Source organism: Notolabrus celidotus, chromosome 8 (assembly GCF_009762535.1).
Source record: "Notolabrus celidotus isolate fNotCel1 chromosome 8, fNotCel1.pri, whole genome shotgun sequence".
NCBI classification, from domain to species: Eukaryota; Metazoa; Chordata; class Actinopteri; order Labriformes; family Labridae; genus Notolabrus; species Notolabrus celidotus.
Window position 1 is genome coordinate 13,018,567 of NC_048279.1, and position 26,447 is coordinate 13,045,013.

At 42.3% G+C, this 26,447-nt stretch overlaps 1 protein-coding gene across 3 annotated transcripts in view; it reads right to left on the reverse strand.

Annotated features, from left to right (window-relative positions):
* Positions 1-26,447, reverse strand: part of LOC117818074 (serine/threonine-protein phosphatase 2A 55 kDa regulatory subunit B beta isoform) — a 54,366-nt gene that overhangs the window by 15,356 nt on the left and 12,563 nt on the right. The window contains exons 1-2 of one of the 3 annotated variants that reach the window (XM_034690933.1): positions 8,473-9,241; positions 572-669 (exon numbers count right to left, since the gene is read on the reverse strand). In XM_034690933.1, coding sequence (XP_034546824.1) covers positions 572-669; positions 8,473-8,542 — 168 coding nt within the window. In that variant the 5' untranslated portion in view covers positions 8,543-9,241. Of the gene's footprint in view, positions 1-571; positions 670-1,275; positions 1,547-8,472; positions 9,242-26,447 lie in introns of those variants that run through there. The other 2 variants (XM_034690934.1, XM_034690932.1) reach the window with 2 other exon arrangements.

Consider the following 26,447-nt stretch of genomic DNA (forward strand, 5'->3'; position numbering starts at 1 on the left):
TTAACTCTCTAACCATGCAATAATGATCTCTTTAAAATGAATTAACCACTGTGCCTTAATCAAACTTCTCAAAGGTGCTAATATTTTTCTTTACTCTTGCTAACATAAAATAGAAAGGACTAGTGTATTGAATGGAGCGGTTGTTCTGTCGCCTAACTTTTCTTTTATGCTTTATTTATATTGAAACAGAATTTAATTCCATTGTGCTGTATTTTTATGGCTCCTCCATTGCATGAAATGTAGAACATTAGATTTATAATGCACCATTGCACATTTCTCTGAACCTAAGAATGATGGTTTTAGTGTCAATACAAACCTTGTTATCTTAACGGTATTCAGAATACATTTGTGGTTACAAATGACAGCCAAACATTCCTTCTTTGTGGAGATTTTTCTTACTAATTGTGCTTTCAAGATATTCACTGTCGAATTTCCATCAGACTGTTCTCTTTAATTATACCCTCTTTCAAGCTAGTTATCTAAAAACAAACAATCTTAGTTGTTTCAAGGCTGTCAAATCCTCTCAGCAGAAGGGCAGCATAATTAGCGTTGCATTGTTGGCATTTCCTACCTCCTGTTCCCTCTGGAAGACAACCACTCTGCCTCCTTTATCCCCGGTGGCCAACAGCTCCCCTGATGAGTTAAACTCCACCGTTGAGATAATGTCAGCTGCAACACAGGAAGCAGAGAGGGGGGAGAAAATGTCAGTGTGGACGTGCACAAAGCTGTCAAGGTATCAGTCAGACAAAACAAAAGACCTTTTCAGTAAGATCTGGAGGAAAAAAAAACATGTCAGAGGAAAGGGGAAGAGAAGGAGAATCTCATGATATATCCACAGAGGATGCTCTGGCACAGATACCCTCGCTTGGTGAAATATGGGTTAGAAGAAGCCCCGGCATGAGTCACTGCATGATATCAACTAATTGTCTGAGTGAAGTGAGACGATCTGTGTCATTTAATAGTGCTCCTGCTTTTTAAAGAGACTCTGCTACCACACTAATAATGCAATTCACCTCTCTCCTCCTGGCTGCAGGACCCCGTGCTGCTCAGTGGCTCTCCTGCTTCTTCATTAAAAAGCACAGTTCTAACCCTTCAAACCATGTTGCAGATATTTGTCTTTGGATGTGCAGTATTCTTTCTAACTTCACATCTCCTCAGTGCATCAACAGGATAACAACTGCAAGATACAATCGCTCCAAATTCTTTTCATTTCCAACATTTCTCTGTGTGTCTATAGTGCTACGGTTGCATCCAAAGTAAATAATAGACACCTACCCTTAAGGTAGCTTTTCCTCTCCTCCTCAAAGACATACATCTGCATGGATTTGGGAGAGGCTAATGGTGACTGTAATTAATACACAGCCCCGGGCTAAAATGGCACAGCATAATGTCTGCCTCTCACACACACTCATACAAACCACACACTGCAGGACGGGCTAGCCCTCTGTTAAACAGTGACTATATATTAGGCAGTGAGAGAGGGAAAGAGCGAGCGCTTGTTGTTTTGTACCCCCCACGCCCTCTGTGGACCTGCTACTGGCGGAGTGCTGAACAGGAGAGGGGAATGTTGCTATGGAGACCGTTTCCATCTCTAGCGGCAGTCAGAGGGGTGTATGCAGTGTGTGTGTGTGTGTGTGTGTGTGTGTGTGTGTGTGTGTGTGTGTGTGTGTGTGTGTGTGTGTGTGTGTGTGTGTGTGTGTGTGTGTGTGTGTGTGTGTGTGTGTGTGTGTGTGTGTGAATGCCAATAGCTCTCAGACTTTAGTTGCTGATGCTAGCTGTAATTCAGCAGACAGAGAGAGTGCTGCAATAGAGTGAAAACCTGCTACTGCATCTGGGGGAGTGTGTGCAGTTCAATGCAGCAGCACACAACTTCAGACAATAGAGTCCCTGCAGACGGGGTGTTCTCCTCGTATAAAGCTGATGTGTGCATCACGGAAATGACTAAGCGGCATGTCCCCAATTGTGTCTGTGTGCTCTCCTTGTTTCATTTAATTGTTGAAGAGGAGCCACATTCAGAACGAGGCACCAGAGGGATTCTTACGACCATGTGCTGATAATGACACACAGTGGGAGGGGGCAGGCGGATCCTAATCATATATGAACCTGGAAGCTAATAATGTTTCACAGGCAAGACACTCTCTGACCTAATTACATTGTGGGAGAACCCCACTGACACACCATATTGCTGTCGTGTACACACTTGCAGGCTAGCATGCAAAAATCTGAAGTTATCAGCCTTTCTGTGTTTGCATGAAGCTGCAATGTGCATGCACAGAGATTTCTTGTTCAACCCCCCAGCACATACACACTCCCTCTCTCTCTCTCCCACACACACAACAGAAGTGTCTTCCCCAGCACCATCAAGCCAAAACTACTGGTGTGAGTCGAATGGAATCGGCTTAGAGGTCAGCTTTCTCAAATCAAAGCTTTTCTCTCTTCTTTTCATTTTACCCTCCATATCCTTCTTTCTCTCTCTCTCTCTCTCTCTCTCTCTCTCTCTCTCTCTCTCTCTCTCTCTCTCTCTCACCCTCTATTCCTCTTTCCTTCCTTCCTCCTCCTTCTTTCCTCATCATCATCACATTAACTCGCTGAAGAGAAGCAGTAATTGATGGGTGCCGTTTAACGAGTTTACACACGGATACATCCTTCAATCATCTTCGTGAATAACGAATCGGGGCGAGGCGTTGAAGCAGAAACTCCGAGTTACATGATGGAATGCTTCTTTAAATGAGTTTTTCTTCATGCAAATGTATTCAAACCTGATGAGGCAATCTATTCTGCTGCTGATGGACTTGTGTTTGAATGCCAGCATGAAGTTACTAAAGCTAAAATTTCTATTATAGGGAACAAATTGATTAGCAGCTGAGTCGCAGATGGGCGGAGTCTCTGTGCTGTTTTCCACTTTTATCTTCCACAGATTTTATTACGTGAGCATCAGCAGGCTCAAGGTGGACTGGAATTAGCAACAGCCTGAAGATTTTGCTAATCAAATGTGTACTTACAAACACTCTCCTGCTCTCTCTCTCTCTCTCTTTCTCTCCTCTCTCTCACACACACACACACACACACACACACACACACACACACAGCTTCATCAGCAGACCATAACGAAATGAAGCTCATAAATCCTGTGGCCAGCCAGGTCTGACACAGACAGGTCAGCGGCCTCTTTGATGCATCAGAGAGAGACGCTCCAGATAACACACATCCATCACAAGTAATAACACACACAAGCCTGTTAGGATGCGTGTGTGTGTGTGTTTTAATATAAATCACTGGTATAAAACAGGGATGTGCTCAGCTCCTGTCTGTTTAAATCCGGACCTCAGTACCCCTCCCTTCAGCATGCAATATAGAATCATGACTCCCACTGATTGGATGGAAACATAGATATGCATTGATTCTGGAATGAATACGCTGCACGAGGAGCCAGGAACGCAGGCAGGGTAGGGAGGATATTGAATGTATTTATAGACGCCTGAGCATGCAACATCTATCATGCACATCAGAGAGGGCCACTGAAAGAAACAAGAGAGGGGGGAAAAGTCTGTACGGGGAGGATTGTTGCTCTAAGTAGGTCAATAAAAGATTGTACAGAGAGTCTTCTCCTTGGCACAAGCTACGACAAAAATAGGAGCACCCTGGCTAACCTCTAGACAACGTGTAATCCTGTCAGGGGTGAGTAAGAAAAAACAAAACCAAGTGAGGCTTGATCCTGTGGCACTGCAGGGTTGTGTAAGACAAACAGCCCCAAAATGGTGTGACGAGATGGAAAGAAAGTTGCGTAAGTGCTGTGCAGTAATTCCAGGTATAGAGGGAGGGATGTAAGCAACATGGTGTCGTGTAGATGCTTTGTTAGCGTTAGACGTTTAGAGGAGAGGATTACAGCACTTGTGCCTGAGCTGCCTGCGTCAAAGGATCACACTGGGGGATAAATCAGGTCCGTTCTAGCACTCTCTTTTGATCATAATCAACAATATCCAGAAATCTGCACTCTTTTTAAAAAAAACATAAAATAAACATCTTCAAGATTGTAAATTCTTTAAATATAATCTGACAATTCCTCAGCTACTGACATGGCTTCATTTCACATCAGCAACAATAGAGATCAATCAGAATTTTGAATACACCCCACTACCTGCTGGTCTGGTACCCAGCCATATGATTAAGGCTTTATTAAGCTTTATTAGCTGCACACAAAGCGACAGAGCACAATGCAGCTCTCTACATCTGAAGAGCTCGACTCTTTGTAAGATCTGGAGTGAACAAGCTAATTAACCTGGTTTCTGCAGGATCAGCCCCCTGAGAGTGAAACAGAGTGTGTGTACGAGTGCGTGCATGTGTCCGTATGTCTGTCCCTGTGTGTGTGTATGAACCCTTTCTCTATGGTGTGTGCGTTCTTTTCTGTATCCCCACACTCCAGGGAGTTAAGGGTGCAATGGGCGAGACATGTTACTGCTTCACTTCTCACACTTCATTAACACTTCACCGTGGCACACATCGGACGACAGACACAACACAGGACAGGGCGAAGACACAAGGAGAAGTGAGGAAAAGAGATGAAATCAGCAATCAATTTCTGCTTCTACTAACATGAATACCGAGAGGAATGATTCCAAGTGCTTGTTATTTGGTATTCTCTTAGAAATTGAAGATGTAGGTGGGGGGATGGTGGCGAAGCGGGGGCGCGCTGAATTATAATCCAGCACAACAAAACAAAAGCTGTCTCTCCCTCTCGATCTGTCTGTCTGTCTGTGTTGCTTTGGTGCAATCCTTTTCATGTTTCTGTTTTCAAGGCTGGAGTGAATCAAAGATTAGATGCTGTCTGTACAGACTTAAATCCTGTCTCTACAACGACCTTATCACCAGAAACATGAAAGACTCAGGGTGACGTTCCTTCCTCGACAGGACACGGGAATTAGCTATCAAAACTTACAAATGTAGCCCATTATAAAGTCCAGAAAGGTCAAACACTGCTTAGCCTTCAGGCTAGTGGTGCACCCAATGACTCTCATATTGAACATCTATCACAGCAGCGCCTGACCAGGAAGTCAGTCGAGAAATACGATTTTAGTTGTAATCGTCCTACAGTAGCAACTCCACCGGTTTTCTTTAATAAATTCTCATTAAAATTTCATGGAGCTGCAGACTTAATAAGAAGCTAATCAGGGGATGAAAGCAGCTGCTGAATAAGGAGTGTGACTCGCCCCAACTTCACAGCTTGCCATTAAGCACCCGCCACCCCCACACTATCCCCATACACACACACACACACACACACACACACAGACAATATCCTTATTTTGCTATGTGGTGAGGCGGGGCGCGGCATTTTGAGTGTTTCATGGTGAATAATGAATGGGACCTGCGGGTATGGTGGGCTAAGTCTTTTTAGTGCCGGGGTCCTAAAGTGTGGCCCCAGGCCGTTTGGCTTGGCACAGGCTCAGCTCTCATCAGCAGCTGCAATAAAGGCTGTGAGCTCCATGTTACGGGCCTGCATCAGTATTCAGCGGGGCTGGAGGGGTCACATCACACACAAGCTTGTACTCACATCAGACAGTCGTGTACGTAGCGGAGAGAGAGAAAGGGGGTGGTGGAGAGACAGAGGAAAGGGATTACATGTCCTACCAATAGATCTTTAGGTCATTGTTCCGGTAGCTAAATTGTAAAGGAGTAGAAATCAATACAGCGGCAGACATTAGGTGAGGTCCTGCCTCACAGCGGGGGAGCTATTTAGATTTTTACTCACAGTGTGGTGTTCTGCTATTTGATGATTTCATCCATTATGGAAACACTGAAGGTGCAGATCAGGAAAATTAGCTGTGGCCAATGTTGTAGGAGTGTAACAGTCCATTGCCTCAACACACACTATTATGCAAAACTGCAGTGAGACACAACTCATCCATCCTATTGCTATTAGCCACATGTCATCTGGTGGTGGAAGCAAATCAGACTCTAACGTCTTTTCTCTCATCTAGAAAGAAAGATGAGAGACTCTGTATTTCATAACCAAAAAGGGATGACTAGCAAAATGCTACGTACAATTTGTGCACATAATGTGTATGCACACAGAGTGGGTCAATGTACCCGCCCACAGACCCACTGAAGCATGGGATTGGTGCAAGCCAAAGGTCAGCGCGAGTGACATCATTAAAATGTGACATCATTAAAGTGTCCTGCTGTGATGGGCAAGCACGGCCTGGGGGAATCCCAACCATGGACCTGTGTTTATATGTGTGACCATGAGAGTGTGTGTGTGTGTGGTCTGAAAAGTATGGGCCTGATGGAACATGTGCACTGTGCTGAATTTATGAGAACCGGGGATAGACCCAGACAGCGGCCTGTGTGATCTTTGGCTGCAGACTGGCTTCACACCACTTAGGAGACAAGGATTGAAAGAGTGATGGGTACACACACAGACACTAACACACACTCATTCATGATATATGAGCTGTGACGATAAGTCATAAATTAAAGCCATAAAAAATAACAAAAGTAGCCCTTTCTTGTTTGGAAAGCGCAGATGGGCAGCACAGCAGACAGACACATTTTACACCCTCTGCTCTCTGACTTTCTGCTCTCTCTGTCTCTTTCTCTCTCTCTCTCTCTCTCTCTCTCTCTCTCTCTCTCTCTCTCTCTCTCTCTCTCTCTCTCTCTCTCTCCCTCTCTCTCTCCTGATCCACTGAATGTGACAGAGTCACAGAGTGAAACAGAGGGAAGCTGCAAGACAGAAGATCCCCTCCTGTTTTTCATCTCAGCGCACACATCAAACAAAGATATCCATCTCACCCTCTCCCACCCCCACTCCTTCACTTCTACTCGCTCTGAACCAGCAAGTGTGGGTTTAGGAGTGACAGGGAATCATCTGTAAGAGCAGGAGCAGAGCGAATGATGATGCTCTCCCAGATTTAAATGAAAAAACCAGCAGGAGGAAAATCTGCCTTCTGAGCCTTGACTTTGTCTCTTTTCTAGCCTGCAGTGGCTCCTGTAACCTGAGCTGGTGTTGAATGGAAGAAAGTGGTGGTGACTATGACCCACCTTGCAGCCACATAAACCCTCCATAACCTCTATACACCCCCCAGTATCCCTCTGTCTATTGTATACCATGCATGATTTATAGAGATGCTATATTTCTAAGTAGCACTATTGTTTCCACGGTCATATTTCATGTTCTTGTCCTGTTTGTTCTATTTTCAAACCTCATGGTGAGTGGGTGGTGAAATAAGGCTATTGTGAAAGAATTCAAAGCGTTCCCGGTGCTGCAGAGACTATTATGGTTACTGAACAACAAGAACACAAAGCCTTGAACCAAAATCTATAATTTGTGGTAAAATGTGTAACTTGCTATATTTACATAGGTTTTATTGGCCCTGTGTCATGCCACATTACCGCATCACATAATGACATTATGTTCAGTCTATATAAAACAAATCAGTTCAAACTGCTACACTAAAAAGCCCCCGGTAGTTTTTATTATCTCTGTGATATCAGCACAGCAGTAAATGTCCATAACCGATCTGCATAATCACTGAAGGAGGACTGGAGCTGGTAATGAGATTAATGGAGGCTTTTACCTGTAAATCAATGTTTTATGTTGATCAATGAGCTAAGCAGCTTGTGGTGGACAGGTGCAGCTGATTGGTGGAGCATCGGGGAACTATTAAGCATCAAACAGTTAACAGGCTGATAATCAAGAGGGTGATGTGTGTGGTCAATGAGGAGGAAACACACATGTGCAGAAGATATAGCTGTGGAGCTGCAGGGGGAAAAAGCTATTGTTTAGAGCTGTAGTTATAACCATAGTAAAGATGGGCTGTGTGTGTGTGTGTGTGTGTGTGTGTGTGTGTGTGTGTGTGTCAGAGAAGTGTTGAGGGGGAGGGGGTTCCATATTTCTTCTTAAAATTGGGGCACCTTCTCTGTCCCTGTGTAATTATTTCAACAAACTCCTCTCCAATGAAGACATTTATATCTTTCATCACTTATTCATCATTTCTACTGCATCACTTGTTACCTGTAGACAGTACAAGAGGCTTTTATTCCACTGCTGCCCGTAATACAGATTAAATCCCTCTGATTCCCTTCGGTCAGGATTGTAATCCTAAAATAGCAGGTATGATGAGAAGCCACCTCATCAGCCTCTGCTATTGATACCAACCGCCAACCTACAGCCTCCATGTTTATGACAAATGACTGGAATATTCCTCCTCTACCCCTTTGACATCTATTTTGTTTCTGTAGGATTAGATGTGCTTTAGTGTCCTTTTGTGGCGAGCTAGAACAGTTTATTTAAGGATATTTATTTCTAACAACTAGTAAATGAAATGTCGGTGACATTTGGTTTACACTTATTTCCTACTTCATTTAATATTCCTATGCAGTGACTTGTGTGAGCTGTGATATAAGCACCCCTCAAGCTACAGCCTCAGGTTATTTCCTCCACCTCTTTTTCCTCAACATCCTCGCTTTAAATACCTTCGGTTGCATAGTTGTGGTCGCGAAGGAAGCTGTTGTTGATTTTCCGGGTGTCACTCTCCTCCTCCATTGATGAATCGGCTGCTTCGGGATCCTGAAAGCGGCAGACCTGCTCCCATCCTGCCCGGTACCGTCAGCAGGCGGGCTGTGGGACCAGCGGGGGGCCTGTCATGGCTCCAGATCTCCGGTGGAAGCAACACAATCGCGATCAAATACCTGCTAAGATGATGGTGATGTACGGGCAAGTCCTGTCCACACCTCAGGACGCATCCAAAACACGCACAGTCCGCGGCGCAGTGACAGTGCCGAATCCAACAGGGGAATTTAACAGCCTAATAATGCGCGTATTAGCTCCTCTGCTTCCAAAGAAATCTTCGAGTATCTCCCAGAAATATTAGAAAAAAACTCATACCAAATGTTGTCTTCAAGGTGTTTGAACCCACAGCAGCAGACGCAGCCACTCCGTAAATCTCTTTGGCAGGATTGGAGTTTAGGCAAGCTAGATTTGCCCCCTCCCAGTGCCGGCGGGGCGGGTGGGATTATGCGTCAACAAGCTTGCTCTGATCACTTCAGTGTTTCCGCGTCAGACTGTTCTCTACAGAGATGGATACCTTCGCCTTTCTGTCTCCAGATCCTGCAGGGCTCTTCCTCTCTTGTCTTCATTCATTCACTCACCGGCGCCTGTGATCCCTCAGCTGACTCACTGCGCAGAGCTCTACTGTAGTCACCCACCGCGCTGCTGCTGCTGCTGCGCTTCAGCAGAGCGGGGCCCCTCCCATACTGCTGCCTGGCTCTTTAAAAAACTCAGAAGCAGCAAATGTGACGTTCCCTCGAACCACCAGCAGCACAGACAAGGAGTTAAAACTCTTGTCTGCCCACAGCTTGATGACCACCAGCGAGGTTCGTGCGTGTAAAGTCGACAGCTGCCGTATGGCCTGGTAGCAGGTTGCCTCTTAAGCCAGCTAGATCCTGCAACACCATCACCATCCCTGCATGCTGTTGCAGAGGCATCTATGTATTTAGCAGTGAGACTATGCTTTCCCCTCTGGCCCAGTTCTCCTCCTGGTCACACATACCAGGAGGAGACAACAGAGGCTTTATAACTTGTGCTATGGGAAGTGCATGACATTGCGCATATCTGTGATAACACTTGTCAAAGGGAGAAAAGTTCAGATTCAGAGAAATCCAGCACACAGAGAGAGACATAAAGCAGGTAAGGAGGGATGAGTGGAGAGAGCTACAAAGGGCCTGAAAAAGAGGGCAGAAGAAAATGGAAAAACCCAGACGCTGATTAATTAGATTAGTAGGGCCGCCGTCTGCGCCTCTTTCAGGAAAGATCCCATTTCCATGCTGAGTTTAATAACACCACACACAACCAGCAATCTTCGTCTGGTCAAATCATAATCTTTGATGAGTGTGTGTTGCATCAGTGTGTGCATCCCTGCCCTTATCTACTCACTTTACTCTAAATCTCCTCAGCTCCACAAAGGGACTGGGTATCTTTCCTCTTGCGAGACTCAACACACACTCACACACATGCAGACACACATGCACGCATGCACGCATGCACACACACACCCGCAGCAGCAGCAGCAATAAAGAGATGGTGGAGCCCCCTCTCCTAAATGCATTAGCTCTCTAATCCATGCGACCATTTGCACACCCAATCCTCTGCTCCTGTACTAATGGGGATCTGGCTGTGAGAGAGGCATGCTGCTCCTAGCGTAAAAAAAGCAGGGGCCTTCCTACACATGCTATTTTACACCCCATCACCCTCCAACCTTCATCTCCATTGGAATACATTACAGGGCGTTAGCCACGCGGGGGGATAATGAAGGCTGCTGGAGCGGTCGTTGAGGGCCCGTGATTTTCATGCTTTCATATTTACAGTCATCTGCTCCCCTAATGAAATCTGCACGGAAACCCTGCCATCCTTGACCCCGGCTGAGAAGTCGGCGGTGCTTCCAATCTCTATCAATATTTAAACAGGGTCTGTGAGCACAAAAGAAACACAAAGACTTGGGCTAAGTTACAGCTGAGCAGCAAGACCAAAAATGAAATTGAAATGGAATCAGTGAAAGAAACAATGGATTTAGCAGAACGGAGCCGCACGGATGAGAGGCTCAGGTTTGTCAGATTTTGTCAGAGGGTGAGGGGGGGGGGAGGGGGATACAGACAGATGAAGGGCAGGTCGGGTACTCAGAGGCACTGAAATATTTGACTGTATAATGAAGGAATAAGTGGAGAATACTGCTTGGAGCCAGTGCTTGGGATCAATGCAGCACTAATAACAGCCACCATCTCTCTGCCTGCCGCTGTCCCAATCCCTGTGCATGTATGCCAATCTCCCTTCCCCTTATCCCCTCCTTCTCTCCTACTTAGTCAAAATGGTACCAAGCACAAGCCAGGGGAAAGCATCTCAGCAACAAATTTTCCTTCCTGTCTCGCCATTAAGTGGCGGCAGTCGGCTGTGCACCACTGAGTCTGGTTCTGCGCAAGGTTTCTACCTGCCTCAAGTATTTTTTCATTGCCAATGTTGCTACAGTCTCTTTCATGATGGGTTTGGATTTGGTGACTGACTTTTTATGTTGTGATTCGGCTCCAAATTAATAAAAACTGATTGGTTGATTCAGTCCTCTTTGGCTCTCCGATAGAAGCAGTCTAGGACCTACAAATTGATCCCAGGTCTATACACTAAGGTATTATCATTACCTCTTCTCCAATTCCCTCAAGTTACTGCACCCTGTGTCCAATTTAACACTCCCTTCCTCTACCACTAGCTCTTTTTCTCCTCTGCTTTCTCACTTCTCTTGCTCATTACTCCCCATCTCCCACTCGGCTGCGTGAGAGACCTGTGACAGCGTGTCTACAAACCCAGCTGCCATGTGTCAGACTCCCAGGAAATGCTCGGGGGGCCTCAGGAATTGGAGAGCATGTCCTCGATTCTCCTCATTCGTACGGACAAAGTGGGTTAAATTAGGCCTGTGCAGCCCAAACATAGGGACACAATCACACAGTGATGATATTTTAGTCATGCCCAATTGCTTTCCTTGATGTGTGGTAATTGTTTGACCTGGGGAGGCCAGCGTGGGGCTACATGCGGCAGAGACACTGTCTGCATACAAAGCACCATACATGCACATACATGTACACAGGAGTATAGATATGTGGCCTCATGGCTAGCTCCACAGCTCTGTTATAAACCTTCACTGGAGCTCCTTCATATCTCATGATTGCAGTCACTGCTGTATTGATCTCTGAATAATGTCTGGTTCTGATAGGGTGAAATATTGATTATTTTGATGCAATTAATCCAACAAATATAAGATTAAGATAAATCAATACAATATATATATAAATATAGAAGACTCATATGGTTATATTTTGAGACTGAGTAAATATAAAGCATGGGGAGCTCAAAGTGAAAACTTACCATTGTGGAATAAATTGGATTAACTGGCAGAGATCAACTCAGTTGTAAGTATTTGCCTTCAGCAGTTTAAGACCTAAATCTGTGAGACTCAGGGAAAACTGAAAAACTGAAAAATATTAAAAATAAATAAATATACATTTTCAAATAAGTTAAAGACATTACATCAAATACCTCCAAACATAAGAATTCCCACTATGACTGCCCAAAAACATCTGTTCTCTGTTCTGGAGACAATAATACCCACAGCCATGACAATACCCCCACTAACATGTTGATGTTCAGCAGTTATTATGTTAACCATCAACATCATAGCATGCTAAGGTTGATGAGAGTGTCACTCATTTATTAAATATTTGGTCATAAAAACACAGCGTTAGATAAGTAAGATGAGTTAATTTTGAGCTGATGCTGGAGCCGGTGGAAGTTATGAGATCACTAATCTTAAAAACCCATCAGCTATCACATGACGGCATTACAGCCTCTAAAAGCAACGGCTAAATGTTGGGGTGTTTGGTGTAGCCAGCAGTTAGTGATAAGAGACTTCTTGCCAACACTTCCTTTTCTGTGCATCGCCTTTCTTCACAGCACAACTAGCAACTTGCAAGAATATAAAGAATGGAATTGGAGTTCATACAGATGTCTTTTTACAGACAGCTAAATAGTTATCAAATTTTGAATGGCTGTGGGGTTTTTTTGCCTCCTAAGCTGTCCACTCAGACTGCTTGCTTGTATACAGCCAACATCAGAATACAAACAGAAACCAGGGTTCTTCTGACACCAAAAGCTGTGTAATCGTTCCACTGATTCTGAACCTTAGAAAACCTTGAATGTTTGTAAAAGGGATATAGCAAACACATCTTGTTATTCCCAGGTCTTTGATTCTCTAAGCAGCACAATTGTGATTCACATGATATTTTTTTTTTTTTAGTTGTTTGCATTTTATTAAAGCCAAAACTGTCTGTCTTTTATTGCTAAAGGTAAAGTTAGGGGATCACCAAAGTCAAAAGGCATCATCCCCTGAGAAACACGAATGAACACAAACACATTTTGATGACAATCCAGTCAATAGTGTTTAAAACTTTCCATTTTGGACAAACTGTTGGATTGGCCATCCACCCGACATTTCAACAACAGTCCAAAAATCTCTATGATTATAAAACATTACATCTTGTTGACCTACTCTACTGTATTCTCTACTTTAAGCTGCAGTCAGGGATTTAAAAAAATAACTACCACAAAATAAAGGACAAGGCAAAACCTCTGAGATCATAAGAATTTATATGAACCAAGCAGCAACCTCCGGTCTAAAAATGGGTCCAATGCAGAAGTGTTAAAAACTGCAGTACATCGAGGAACCGCTTGTGGCTGGAAGTACCAGAAGTCACATACACATAAATGGGAAAAAGCCGATCTTTACAGCAGAAATAAACATGTTTACAGCCTGGTACAAAAGACGAGTGTAGTCTGAATAGCTAATTTCTCGATCGGCACACACTGTAGGGGGGAGAATTTTTTTTCTAACGTGGTACTTTTGAAGATATTGAGATTACGAGTCTTCCAATGAGAGGCTCAGCTGACTTGATTGACAGGCAGGAACACTGTAGCTGTTGGCTAGGAGGATCAAACTCCGCCTCTTTATGTCACACTCGCTCGACAGCCGCAATATGACTGCCGCCGACGATTGGCCTCAAAACAGCGCTTCGGAAACAGATGGGTGACGTCACGGATCCTATGTTCATATTTTATACAGTCTATGGTATGCATGGTATAGAGCCAAACCATCTGACATGACTGTGACAAAACCGTGTTACACTTAAACCGGTATAGTAGTGCAAGAGAACCACAGAAAAAACAGGCACCGGTAAGTCTTTAGGTATAGACTTTTACTTCATCATTTTCAGGATTGTTTTATGATTTTCTAATTTCTAAGTCAGGCATGATGCATATTAATATTTTCTGTATTTCAACCCAACTTGAACACAAAGGGTTAAACATGACAGGACTTCACAAAAAAATGTTCTTTTGAGCCTTGCTTGACAAAGCTGATGACACAGTTTGACATCTCTACAGTAAAACTGTTCCAGTAATTCATGCAGGATCAACATTAGCTACAAATTCAACATGGTTATATTTTACTGATGTAAGCTCTCTGACATGTTAGCAAACAAATCAGGATGATTAGCATTCAGTAGCCTGAGATTCTCCCTCCAAACATTCATTGTCTTCCATTAGCCATGCATCCCACTCTGGCATTAAGAGCAGCTAAACACATGGGGGTAATAGGATTGCCCTGGCAGTCCATCTGTCAGGGGACTGTACAGCAGCAAACCCCAGGGACGCAGCACCCTGGCCTGGATACACCTGCTTAGTCTGCCCTGTCTTTGCTCTCAGATATTTATACAGTGTTTAAACATAACCTCTGTGAGAATAAAACACGTTCATTCAAGTGTGTAAATGCCAGAAGGAGTGAGTAAAATGCCAGAGAAATACACGCTCCGTTAGAACTTTATGACCTCCTGACTTTAAATATTATAAAAAGCAGCTTCTGCTCTGTTAATAGAGTACAGACGGAGATACACGGCTGTGGCTGGTGAGTGAATGGAGCGCATTGCAGGGTGGGGGAGGAAAACGAAGGAGAGTGCAGGGCCTGGGCGACTGAATGAGAAAAAGATAAAAAGATGAATGTATAGTTTTGGTAGGGGGCATTAAATCAAGCCTAGAGGCTGTCCCTAAATCAGCCGGCTTTACTCTTGGTGTCATTCCAATTACATCGGGAAGAGACTAATGCTCCATTGCTCCGAGACTTCAGACCAGCAGGATTGGATTTTCTGTTTCCCCCCTGACTCTCTCTTCCCCTCCCCCAACCCTCTTGCCCACCCCTCCCTCTTCCTCCCCTGATAATGAATTAATTGAAAAGAATGCATGTACAATGATTAGCTCAGGATGCTGCGTTTTGAGTGAAAATTAATCAAGCAAAATGATTTTGTTTGCAACAATGCTGCTTTATTATGGGCTTGACTTGAGGCTGAACAGATGCCCACATGATCCATCAGCAGGTATCACAGAACACACAAACACACACACACACACACACACACTTGCAGTTTTTGGCCTGAATAAAAAAGATTTAAGCAGTGAAGTGACACACGTTAGCCTGAAGGTGAAATAACATGCACACGTTGCAGATTTAAATTTGTTTCCTGGATAAACACTCTGGTCTTGCTGGGAGAAAATGACGCCACTTAACAGCAAATCATTGCATTGTGCCTCTCTGGTTGCTAGGAAACAGCAATTGAACTGGCATTGCAATGCAGCACAACAGCTGTCTCCATAATTGGACAATTAAGATCTTAAAATGTCATTATTTTGCTCATATTCATCTCAATAATGGTTCAGGCGCACCCCAACACGTTCTCTACCGGTTGGGTTAATGGGCTGAACATGAGGAGTTCATGTTGGGAGTGACGCTGGATTTCATTAAGGGAAATGATCAGTGATGCATTAAAGGTAGGGTAACAGGAAAAACAGCAAAGCATGGCAGCATTTGTGTCCCTGGATAGACACTGAGTGTGTGTTGTAAAGTATTCTATATATATCCTGCAGCACTTTCCTCTGTGTGGACAGATGACAGAGCGGCGAGTAGAAAGTAGGTTAAGCAGGTTAGTGAGTGACTACAAAGCCACCTCCCCATACATGAGCAGGGATCCATGCATGCAGAGCTTATGTTCAGCACCGAGGACAGCTCCTCACAGAGCAGACGCTGAGGCAAACAAAATCATCTCTGGAGTGTGCTACAGGGAAAACTCCCCCCTAAAAGTGAGATTCAGATCTACTCGTTTTACTCAGTTGTAACTGAAATGAGTCGAAGGATGTTTGTAATGATGGTGTCATCTAGTGACCAATCCTGGAGCTGCTTCGTGGAGCAATAGAGCATTAAAATGTGATAATCAATAAACATTACAACAGCAGCGATGACCATTTTAATCCCATATAGACTATAGTGTGTAACATCTGTAAGCTCTCAGCTGCAAGATGAAGAATATTATATGCTAACCCAATTGAGAAATAGCATGTTAGTTTCTGCTTATGTTTTAGACGCAGATTGAAATTTTTTTTTTTTAATTCATGAACTATGTAAGCCTTGCAAGGCATAACACCGCTTTAAGATATGACAGCATGCTAACATGCACAAAAAACAATGCTGATATGATAACTTGAAGGTTTCTTGTGTTAACATGCTAACATTTGCTCTTTATCATTATTATCCACAAAAGCAGACTAAAACAAACAAGACTTACACTTGTTTTTCCAAACGACATGAGATAAAGAGTTAAAAGCACTAAAAGCTTGCCTAGTTGACAGGGCTTGATGAAAAATAAAGGGATGATTAAATTGATCACAATAATCTTGAGAGATACAGGTTAAGGTTTCGTGATCTCGGGCCCATGAGTATCTGAAACAGATTTAATTCATTAATAATAATAATAATACATTTATTTTATATAGTGCTTTTCAGAAACTCAAAGACACTGTGTAATTGTTAAAATGAATGCAAGCAAAAAACAAATAACACAGATCAAACAAAACAACAGTACAATCAGAAAATTAAAACCTAACTTAAAAAGGTGAGTTTTTAAAAGAGATTTGAAAGTTGAAGGGTCAGAGCAGTTTTGGATATGGGAGGGGAGTGAGTTCCAGAGGGTGGGGGCGACTACTGAGAAGGCTCTGTCCCCCCAGGTTTGCACATCACATCACATCACAACCCCTTTTGCTATCTGTAGGGCCAGAACGCCACCATTGGCTCTAGCTTTTCTTGAGTTAATATGTGCTGGTTTTCATCGCCAACAAAGAAAATGATTGTCTATTCATTCGCTCCTGTTGATATTGGACAACATTAGATATGTAGGGATTTTTCATGTTTAAAGAGGTTTTATTATGCTTCTTTCATATTCAACAAACACATCATAAGTTAAAGCATTCTATCTCAAATGTGAGAAAAGTTTCAAATTGTGAGGCAGGCATGTGCAAGAGTGATCTCAGGATGAGTCTGCAGTCTGCTCTGCATGGCTTGCTTAAAAAGAAAAGAAGTAAGCAAGGTCAACACAAGATTTGCTCAATTTGTGACATAAAAAATGATGAAGAAGCCCCGTAAAAGAAAAACTGTGACGCTTACTTTAACTTTATTAATGAAGATTTTGTTGTCCCTTTCCAAACATTTTGGGTTAGATTTGGGGGCCAGAACATAAGGCCATTTCTCATCATTTGTCATGAAAAATTGAGAAACTCATGTTAACTAAATGACAATGCTTTTGTAGCATGGCAACAGTGGAGGAAGGTTGCAAAGTGCTTGGTTCTAGAGTGCTTTAAAGTGCCTTAAAGAGACAGTAGCTAAACTGAAGCACTTCAGACTGAAATTAGGGTTTTCATAGACACCAATCTGAGATGAATAGAGCTTTTTGAGCTCTGAATTGTGTGAAGTTACTAATAATGCTATCCAAAGGTTTAAAATAAAGCCTGAAAAAGAGCATCATACCCCCCCCCCCTCCCCTTTAATGAGTTATAATATAGATTGGAAACACTGCAGTTCACTTAGGCTGCCAATATAAGGCAGCATCAATGATTTGACATACAGTTGAATGGGCCTGTGCTTTACCATAAAAGGCTCTAGCTGTATTCAGAAATAGTCTGAACAGGGTGAATGTTGCTCATAAAAGCAGCAGCAGTGTAGAAAAACCTGACCCTACATCTGAACCCACTCCCTCCCTCTTCTTGTTCAGCTTGCCAGAAAGACTTCAGTCATGATCCAACCAGCCCCATGTGACAGCAGAACATGTTCTCCATGCACCTCAGCTCAAGACCCCTCAACACACACTCTTAAACACACACAAAAAACACACAGCTTTATTACAATAGTCCTCACACGCACTCAGTCAACAACAAAGACAAACACATGCGAGCGTGTCACACTTAGAGGCTGTAATCTCCAGGAGAATCCCATTTGGCAGAGCAGCTGCCAGCGTGGATCACAGATAGTCTGTAGTTGTGGTGCCCACAGGGTGGCAAGCTGTCCATTTCATCAACACACACACATACACACATGCACAAATTTGAAGACGAGCTTAAGGTGGGATCAGGCCCCACTACTGTGCTGATAAATTCATTCCACTTGTTAATAGAAACATGTCGATTGGCTCACCGGTTCAGTTTCTCATTTGAACAGGGATTATTTTTTACTGCTCACTGTATTGATCTGTCAGGAGGGATTTCTGTTGCAGAAAAGCATCAGGGTCTCGCCCTTTGTGACGTACAAGTGTGAGAAGACGGGCTGGCAAAAGCGTCCCGTCCATCTGTTTGTTTATCATGCTGGACATCTGTCAAAAACACTTTCTGCTGCTAATGTGAAATAATAAACAGGTTATATGAAGCAATTAAATGATATGCAAACTTTTGAAAGTCTAAATAACTCAATGGGGAAAACATCTTGTAAAATATTGCACACATTTTTAGAAAATAATTTATCTATCCATCTATCCATCTATCTATCTATCTATCTATCTATCTATCTATCTATCTATCTATCTATCTATCTATCTATCTATCTATCCATACATCCATACATCCATACATACATCCTTCCTTCCTTCCTTCCTTCCCTTCTTCCTTCCTTCCTTCCTCATGGTGTAAGACAGTTCATATAAATATAACTGAGGCTGTAAACATGAGTGACCTGCCTTCAGCCCTAGATCTGATCTTAGAGCACCACCAACTGGCGAGAAGAAGTATCACATGGTTAAACCTCTAAATTACCATCAACATAGTGTGTAACATTTATAAAATACATAAATCAAGCTGTCTTTTCATTCCTAATCATGTTTTGCCTGAGCCAGTTGTCTGCTTACATTTGTGCATGCATGTGTGTGATTAAGTGTGTTTTTGTATGAAAGGGAGTGTGGGGTCTTTCATTCAAACATTTAGGGAATACGTTTTAGCTGTTCTTTCTTATGTACAAATATTATTGCACACAACTGAAACTACATGTAGGACACACTACAAGAGTTCCTGTCTTCATTAAATTAGATACATTTATTTACTTGAACGACTGAATGTTGTTCAGTTTATCCAGTTGTTTCCAAACTTTTACTGCAGAGCCCCTCTTTGGAAGTTGAGAATATTACAGTTTTTCTCAGTCGCTTTGGTACTTTTCTCGAATCATCTTCAACATTTTCCAAACAGTAAGTGCATTTCTCAAAACAATTCGTAAAAATAGCAAAACACCACGGATAACCTGCAAAAGCCAGTATCTTGCTCAAAATCCTTAGTTCATCTCTCAAAAGTAAATATCTGTGTCAATGAACATGTCAGTACCATCAGAGTGACAAGTCCTCGTGTCATTGAGTACCGATAAGACAGTCAGATTGCTTAGTCATGTTGTCAATATAACAGTGTACTCTGGAGGGACGTCTTAAAGTAAACTATGGCTAAAGTTTTTATGACAGTTATTGTAAATTGTAAGTTACACCTTAGTTTGTTGTGGCTCTTATCTCATCAGGAACGCACATATGTTCTCTGCCTCTTCCTCTGTTTCGCCTCCCAACTCCTCCACCACGCAGCCACACTCCTCTTTCTCTTTTTCTCTCTGGCTGTTGACCCAGTCCAATTCCTTGTCCTTCCATTGTCAGACATTGTAACATTGTGTTTTGCTCCAGCTATATATATATATATATATATATATATATATATATATATGTATGTATGTATGTATGTATGTATGTATGTATGTATGTATGTATGTATGTATGTATGTATGTATGTATGTATGTATGTATACTTGCCAGTTGATGGTTCATGAGATGCACCTTTGAGCTATGTCAGAAAACTGGTTGATCATTGGTTGATCTAATGTTTCACACATTTCCCTTCGTTAGAGAAAGTCAAGATTCACCGGGGAGAAATTTACCATTCAGGACAGATTTAGAAAAACAGTCTGATGGAAATGTAGAGAAATATGACTGACATATTCTGACAAAATGTTCAACCATTTTGCATGTGAAGACTTATGCGATGAACTAATGCCTAAATGTTGTGGAGGGTGAGACTATTCAACAGAGACCCATTATAATACATTTTGATCAACATGACATAAACACTTGATAATGTAGGAAACAGCAGAGAATTGTACATAGTCATTTGCATGGATGTACCAAAGCATTTGCAACTTGTTCAAATAAATGAGAAATGGCTTTTTTGATGTGCACAAGTGACACAATGATGTAAAGATTGAACAAGTAGTTTTGAGAATATCAATTCTGATCTGAGAAATGTACCAAAGCGACTGAGAAAAACTGTAACATCAATATCAAACCCAGAATAGGACAGATCCTTTGTGAAAAAAATATCCTGCATCTCTAGAATTACATAGAACACTGTCAAATTTATAGTGTGACATCAAACTGAAAAACCAGCAGGCCACTTTTATAAAGACATTAACTGAAGGTGACATCACAACATGCAACTTACAAATCTTTACTGCGTAGGTGGCCAACCATCGAGGAGGTCAATACCGGGCGAGGTCATCATTTGTTTGTCTTTATTTCAGTAGTTATGACATTAGATGTAGATTCATTGTATAACATTCATCTGGTAGTCCTTTCCCCACATTGGCCATGCTTTTCAGACAAAGATTTTCAGAGAACTAATGATATGAATCAAACTAAGTGCATTATCAAAATATTAAAGTTTAAAATTAGAATTGACCTCAAAGCAGAACTGTGTGCTTTGTTTTTAGGAAGCCATGCTGTGCTCTCCCTGTCATAACTTCTGCATGCACTGACAAAACCTTAAAGCAGATATCAGGTTATGTTTCAGTTTTAAAAATTCTATGAAGACAGAGAAGAGCCTGACAAAAGCAAGGTCACATGCAAGATGTGCAACATGGAGGGAAACATTGTGGAAATACAATGAATCTCCAAAACTATTACCCACTGAGTCTGTGTTTCACAATACTGTGTTGATTACTGTACTGTGTTGGTCATTATGTTAAATAAAGTGCATTTATAGGACTGCTCTGTCAATTCTAATTGTAAACTTTAATATTTTCATAATGCACTTAGCTTGATTCATAACATTAGTTCTCTGAAAATCTTTGTCATATCAAAACAAAACTGGTATTGTAACTGAAATATCCCTAAATTAATTACAAATTAATCCAATTGAATCAAATGGATTCAAGCTTTCAGTAGTAATACTCAGCCCTTGCACTGTACTGAGACCATAGACTGTATAAAATAGACTGAGACAGGAAATTTCACATATTATTAACACACTACGTTATTAGAGATATTTGCACAAAGGGAGCTCTTGCAGTCTTTTGAATTAAAGGATAGATTTACATTTTACATTGTGACGTTGAGTGAAGGCTAATGAGATGCTCAGCAATCTGTCAGACTGATCTTCAAAACTTAAAAAAGACAATATCGTCTTGTTTGTTACAACTCTGCCAAAAAGGACTAAAAGGTATCTGTGCTATAAAGACTGTATGATATGATGCTGCAGTGTGGTAGACTCCTCTGTCAAGCTTTGGCTGAACATTAAAGAAAATCTTTGCATTATTAAAATGATCACACCCATTGCCTGAACGGAATGTGGCCAAAAGTAATCCCAAAACAGTCACTTCCAGCCCACATGGAGAAGGGCCCTGACTGCATGTTCTTTCAGTACCCCGACGTTTCCTTATAGCTGCACCAAAACAAATGCATAATTACCCAGCATTAAAACCCAAAGTATGTGAAGTATAAAGTAGGCAAATGTAGAGAGGATTCTCAAATGCTGAAAATATCCCAGAGATAAGAAAACAGGTCATAAATATATAATGTATATCTGGCACAAACAAACATCTAGTGTAATACAGTATTGGCTCACTGGTGTTTGTTTCCTGAGCAAATGTACCTCAAAACAAACTACTTTCATTTGTGCATGTGTGTATGCACTTTAGTGTGTGTGTGTGTGTGTGTGTGTGTGTGTGTGTGTGTGTGTGTGTGTGTGTGTGTGTGTGTGTGTGTGTGTGTGTGTGTGTGTGTGTGTGTGTGTGTGTGTGTGTGTGTGCAAGTTTCAGCTCAGATTCCAATCAATACAGGAAGCTTTTCTTCAGCACAAGTCCATCTTTAGCATCAGATCATACATGAAGGATTATAAAGGGATGACACAAAGATGGTTTCATATGTGTGTATCATGTCTGTGCATGTGTGCCTGAGCTAGCCTCTTAGATGAGCTCTCCTTGAATCCGATGTGACCGCATCAATATGGAATCCATAATTTGTCCACTGATGGCCCAAGACGCCAAAGCAGAACTAATGACTCTGGCAACACTGAGACCACAACCTGCCAGATGAGGGCCTGCAGAGAGATCTGAGCTGAGTGATCCGTGAGAGGACGAGATGTGGGAGCGGCCCTGTGATCTGAAGTGTCTACCACAGATGTATGAGGTCATGCACGTGGGCATAAAAACACTTTTCTGAGAAGAGTGGTGTTAAGGGGCTGTCCATCTCCTCAGACAGACAAGCCCGTGGAGCAGCCAGGAGGAGGAGGAGTGTGAGGGGGAGTCGAGCTGGGAGTCTTTGCTCTACAGACACGCTTCAGTGATCATACAGTGAGCCAGCGGACTGAGGGCATGTGTCTGCTTGAAGGAGACATTTCCACCTTTCTAAGACTCTCCCTATGGTGCAAATCCTGCTCCTCGAAGCATATCACACTAAAAGCTTTTACATAACCACTTTTTCTCTACATGTGTATTCATTGCTGTTTATTCATTGTTAACTATTTCTGGGTGTGAAATGGAAAAATCAGAATTGTTACATAACACACAGACGTAGAAAAATCTCCCAGTGAATGGTTTAAGTTTGGGGTAAACAGTAAACATCCCCTTTGCCAGGACAGCCTGGCCAAGCTGCACACACCGTCAATACTAATGACATCAGGATACAAAGTATCACTATGGAAACACGAAGGACCTGGCCCTATCCCACATCCGTCTGTACAACCGGAAAGAGTGTTAAAAAGGCCTGACAGGGGAGGAGAAAGCGGAGAGTGAAGGTAGGAGAAATGGAAAAAGAAAGGAGGCAGTGAATGAGAGTCAGAGAGATAAAGAGGGGGGGAAGAAAAAGAGTGAGCCAAAACGTCAGAGAGAGAAAAAGAGGAGGAGAGTGAGGAGGAAGGGAGGGGGGGCTGAGGCATTGGTTGGTTGACGCTGGTTTGGAGCCAGAGTCAGAGTGCTCAGTATGAAAACAGGCAGAGCAGTGTGCCGCAGCCAAGCCTGAGATTCAACTCTGCCGGAAAAGAGCTTCTCTTTACCCCCCAAAATCTGCACTCTCATCTTCTACCCCCCTCCCCTTCCCCTGCCTCCTTCACCCCATCCATCACCCGCTCCGCTCTACGGCCTGACCGCCTCTCTTAGACTCAGCAACACTTTCAAACAGGCCAGATGGGCTCAATGAAATACACCCCACTGTCTGCAGCCAGCTAAATCACTGTAATGCCACTTCTCTACTAAGCTAATTTATTTCGAGCAGTTTTGTCAAAGAGTGTGCAACAAAACCAGTTTAGCAAAACTTTAACTTAATGCAGGTCTGAGTAGATCAGAAGGTGTGTCAGATTGTGGCCCCTCAAAAACATTTACTGTAAGTCATTTCGAGGTTACAAATTGGCTGCTAGTGTATCCTTATTTAGCCTTTTGTACTTTGTCACACAGCAGGCCTCCAGTTACGTTTTATGCAAGCTGGGTCACAGAGCCATTTGGTCAGATCAATGTGAGCTAATCACGGAGAGCCAGAGCTTAGAGCAAACTGAACAAAGCTCATTTTTATACAACAGGGTGGGAAAAAGCTTCTGCTTATACACTTGTGTGTTAAAGTGAGACTATGACTGCTGGGTCAGACTCCAAAGTCATTTATTGAAAGGTTGCCTGATTATTAAATCAAGCACTTTTTGTGCTGAGAAACAACATTTTGTTAGCGGTATCCTCTTACAATATCCAATTTTGTTGTGCGCACACAATCTGACAATCAGAGATCAATTTTTCATCACAATACTAAGTGCTTAATATTAGTGGTAGTTGTGAATGATCGGAAATGGATGTTGACACTCTTCCTGTTTATATCAGATCAACTTGTTTTCAGTAAGTACAGGCTGCAGTTGTAACTGTGTTTCTGTGTGTGTGTGTGTGTGTGTGTGTGTGTGTGTGTGTGTGTGTGTGTGTGTGTGTGTGTGTGTGTGTGTGTGTGTGTGTGTGTGTGTGTGTGTGTGTGACATTTCTCCACTCTTTTTTGATTTCATTTTTTTAAAAAGGGGAAAAAAAAACTCTTCCCCAACCTCTGACTAATATCAGGAGTCTCTGTCTCTTAAGCCTGCCTGTGAATATGTCGAGCAAATGAGATAACAAGCGCTGATCCCTCCAAGTCTCATTCAGTCACGTCTGTATAATCCCACTGGAGGAGAGAGGGAGAGAAGGGGGGCGATCCAGGGGATGGGAAGGGAATCAAGGATTTAAAATCTGGTTACATTCCAGGGCGACAAAGATGGTCAACAGGGATTACTGCCAAAGCTAATAATTTTCCAATATGCTAAAAGAAATATGCTAATCCAGGTCAAATATATCACAACGTTTCTCTTTGAAAGAGAGCAAATATTAAAAACAATGACCAATGAAACTAAATTCTTTAAAACTCTGTTACTAAACTGGAAGCTGTGATCTTAAAAGTTCCCGTTACATTTAAGGATGTTCCAAAGTGGCTTATGTCCAACTCATTCAAATTCTGACTAACCAACTAGTCTAAAGGAATGAAAACATTCACGAAACTGCCAAAATAAAGCACAATTTATCGAACATGACCAAACACAGGATCACAGAGTCTGAGGGGCAACGATATTAATTTGTTTTGTGGAGTGTGGTAAGTACTAGAAAATTCAGTCTGTCCTCCTTCCCGACTAACATCCACATGCCTGTGCTGGTTACACATTGCTTGTGGTTACATGCCAGTCTAACCAGAGACAGCCAAGAACAAATTAATCTCCATTTTTGATACCAAAATACTTCAAAATGGTGCTTTATTACCAGAAACTATCAGTTATCTTGTTTAGATGGTAGAGGGGAGTAGAGTATTAAAGCATTACGACAGTAGACATTAACCTGAGCTACAGCCCTAGCTCGTGTTGGGTGTCCATGCTACAGATTCAGCACAACATATGATGATGTTCTTCCAACAATATACAAAAATATTGATGTGTCTAAATGAATACCGAATTCTGATGCCTAATAAATGGGGGTGATGACGTTTAATCCTTTCATCAACTAAGCGAGCACATTCCTAGTTATTGTACATTATAAGCCGCTGTTCGTAGTCAAGACATAAACATCAGTTCGGAGAGAGATTTCAAATGTCAACACTACCCCTCCCCCCTCTGCTCCTGTAACCCCGCCCACAAAAGATTGTTGTGCGCGTTCTATGAGGAAGTAGTGGCTTCCCAGCCAATCAGGGCGACGGAGTGGGGCCGCCACTCTAATTGAAGATTAGCCATGATTGGTCAGTCATAACGGGAACGAGTGGAATAATAACATTTCTTTATACATAGGCATTGGAAAACAGAGATTTTGCGATAGTCTCAAATTACTTCACTTACCGATGAGTACTGATGGGTATTATGACCTTTTCTCCAAACCCAGCAGAAAAAAGTAACGTTTTTGACACCATTCCTACCAACAGCAGCTTTCAGTAAAGCATGACTAAATTCTGTACAAATGTGTTCATTTAAGCTTTGAAGCATGGGCCTGATTACTAATCTGTAAAAACACACCTTCAATCCTATTCAGTCGTTAAAAGTATCTTTCTCTTTAAGAAAGAAGGCTGTAACAAACAGCTTTGACTGCAGTAGCTTTTGGCATCTTGGCCACCCAATCAATAGTTAACTAAGGAAGGCTAAGGAGAAGAACAACCCAGGAAATAATACTGTTTCTAAGTTCTGATTGGTTCTGCAACCTACAGCCTGCCTCCACAGAAGCCGCTGCATAGCTCCTTCAGTCGTGTTCAGTCACTTACAGCTGGTCTGCTCCATTTCATAACACCTCTTAACTTTCTTGCACACCTCTGAATCTATTCACTCTACAGAGCTGAGACAGATAGTCAAGTGAGAAAGAGTCAAGAGGGAGCTCTGCTACCAAACAGATAGGCGCAAGCAACAGTTTTGTTGTAAGATTCAAATATTAAAGATATGTTTGATTTACAAATCCACCTTTAATCTGCGGCTGTATGAGAAGCAGTTGCTAATCTGTTTGTCAAACTTGACAGAGAATCATGGCTGCACTATTTAATCTCACAAGGCTTAAGATGACATAACTCCTTTTGTCTGAACTTCTGACCATATGCATGCTCTCTCACCCACTTGCAGCCTCTTTCTCTATATGAGTCAGTCATTTAAATTGGCTGTTATTAAATACATATTTAGCACTGATTCTGTTTTCATCATAGAGACTGAACACTCCCGGAAACACTTC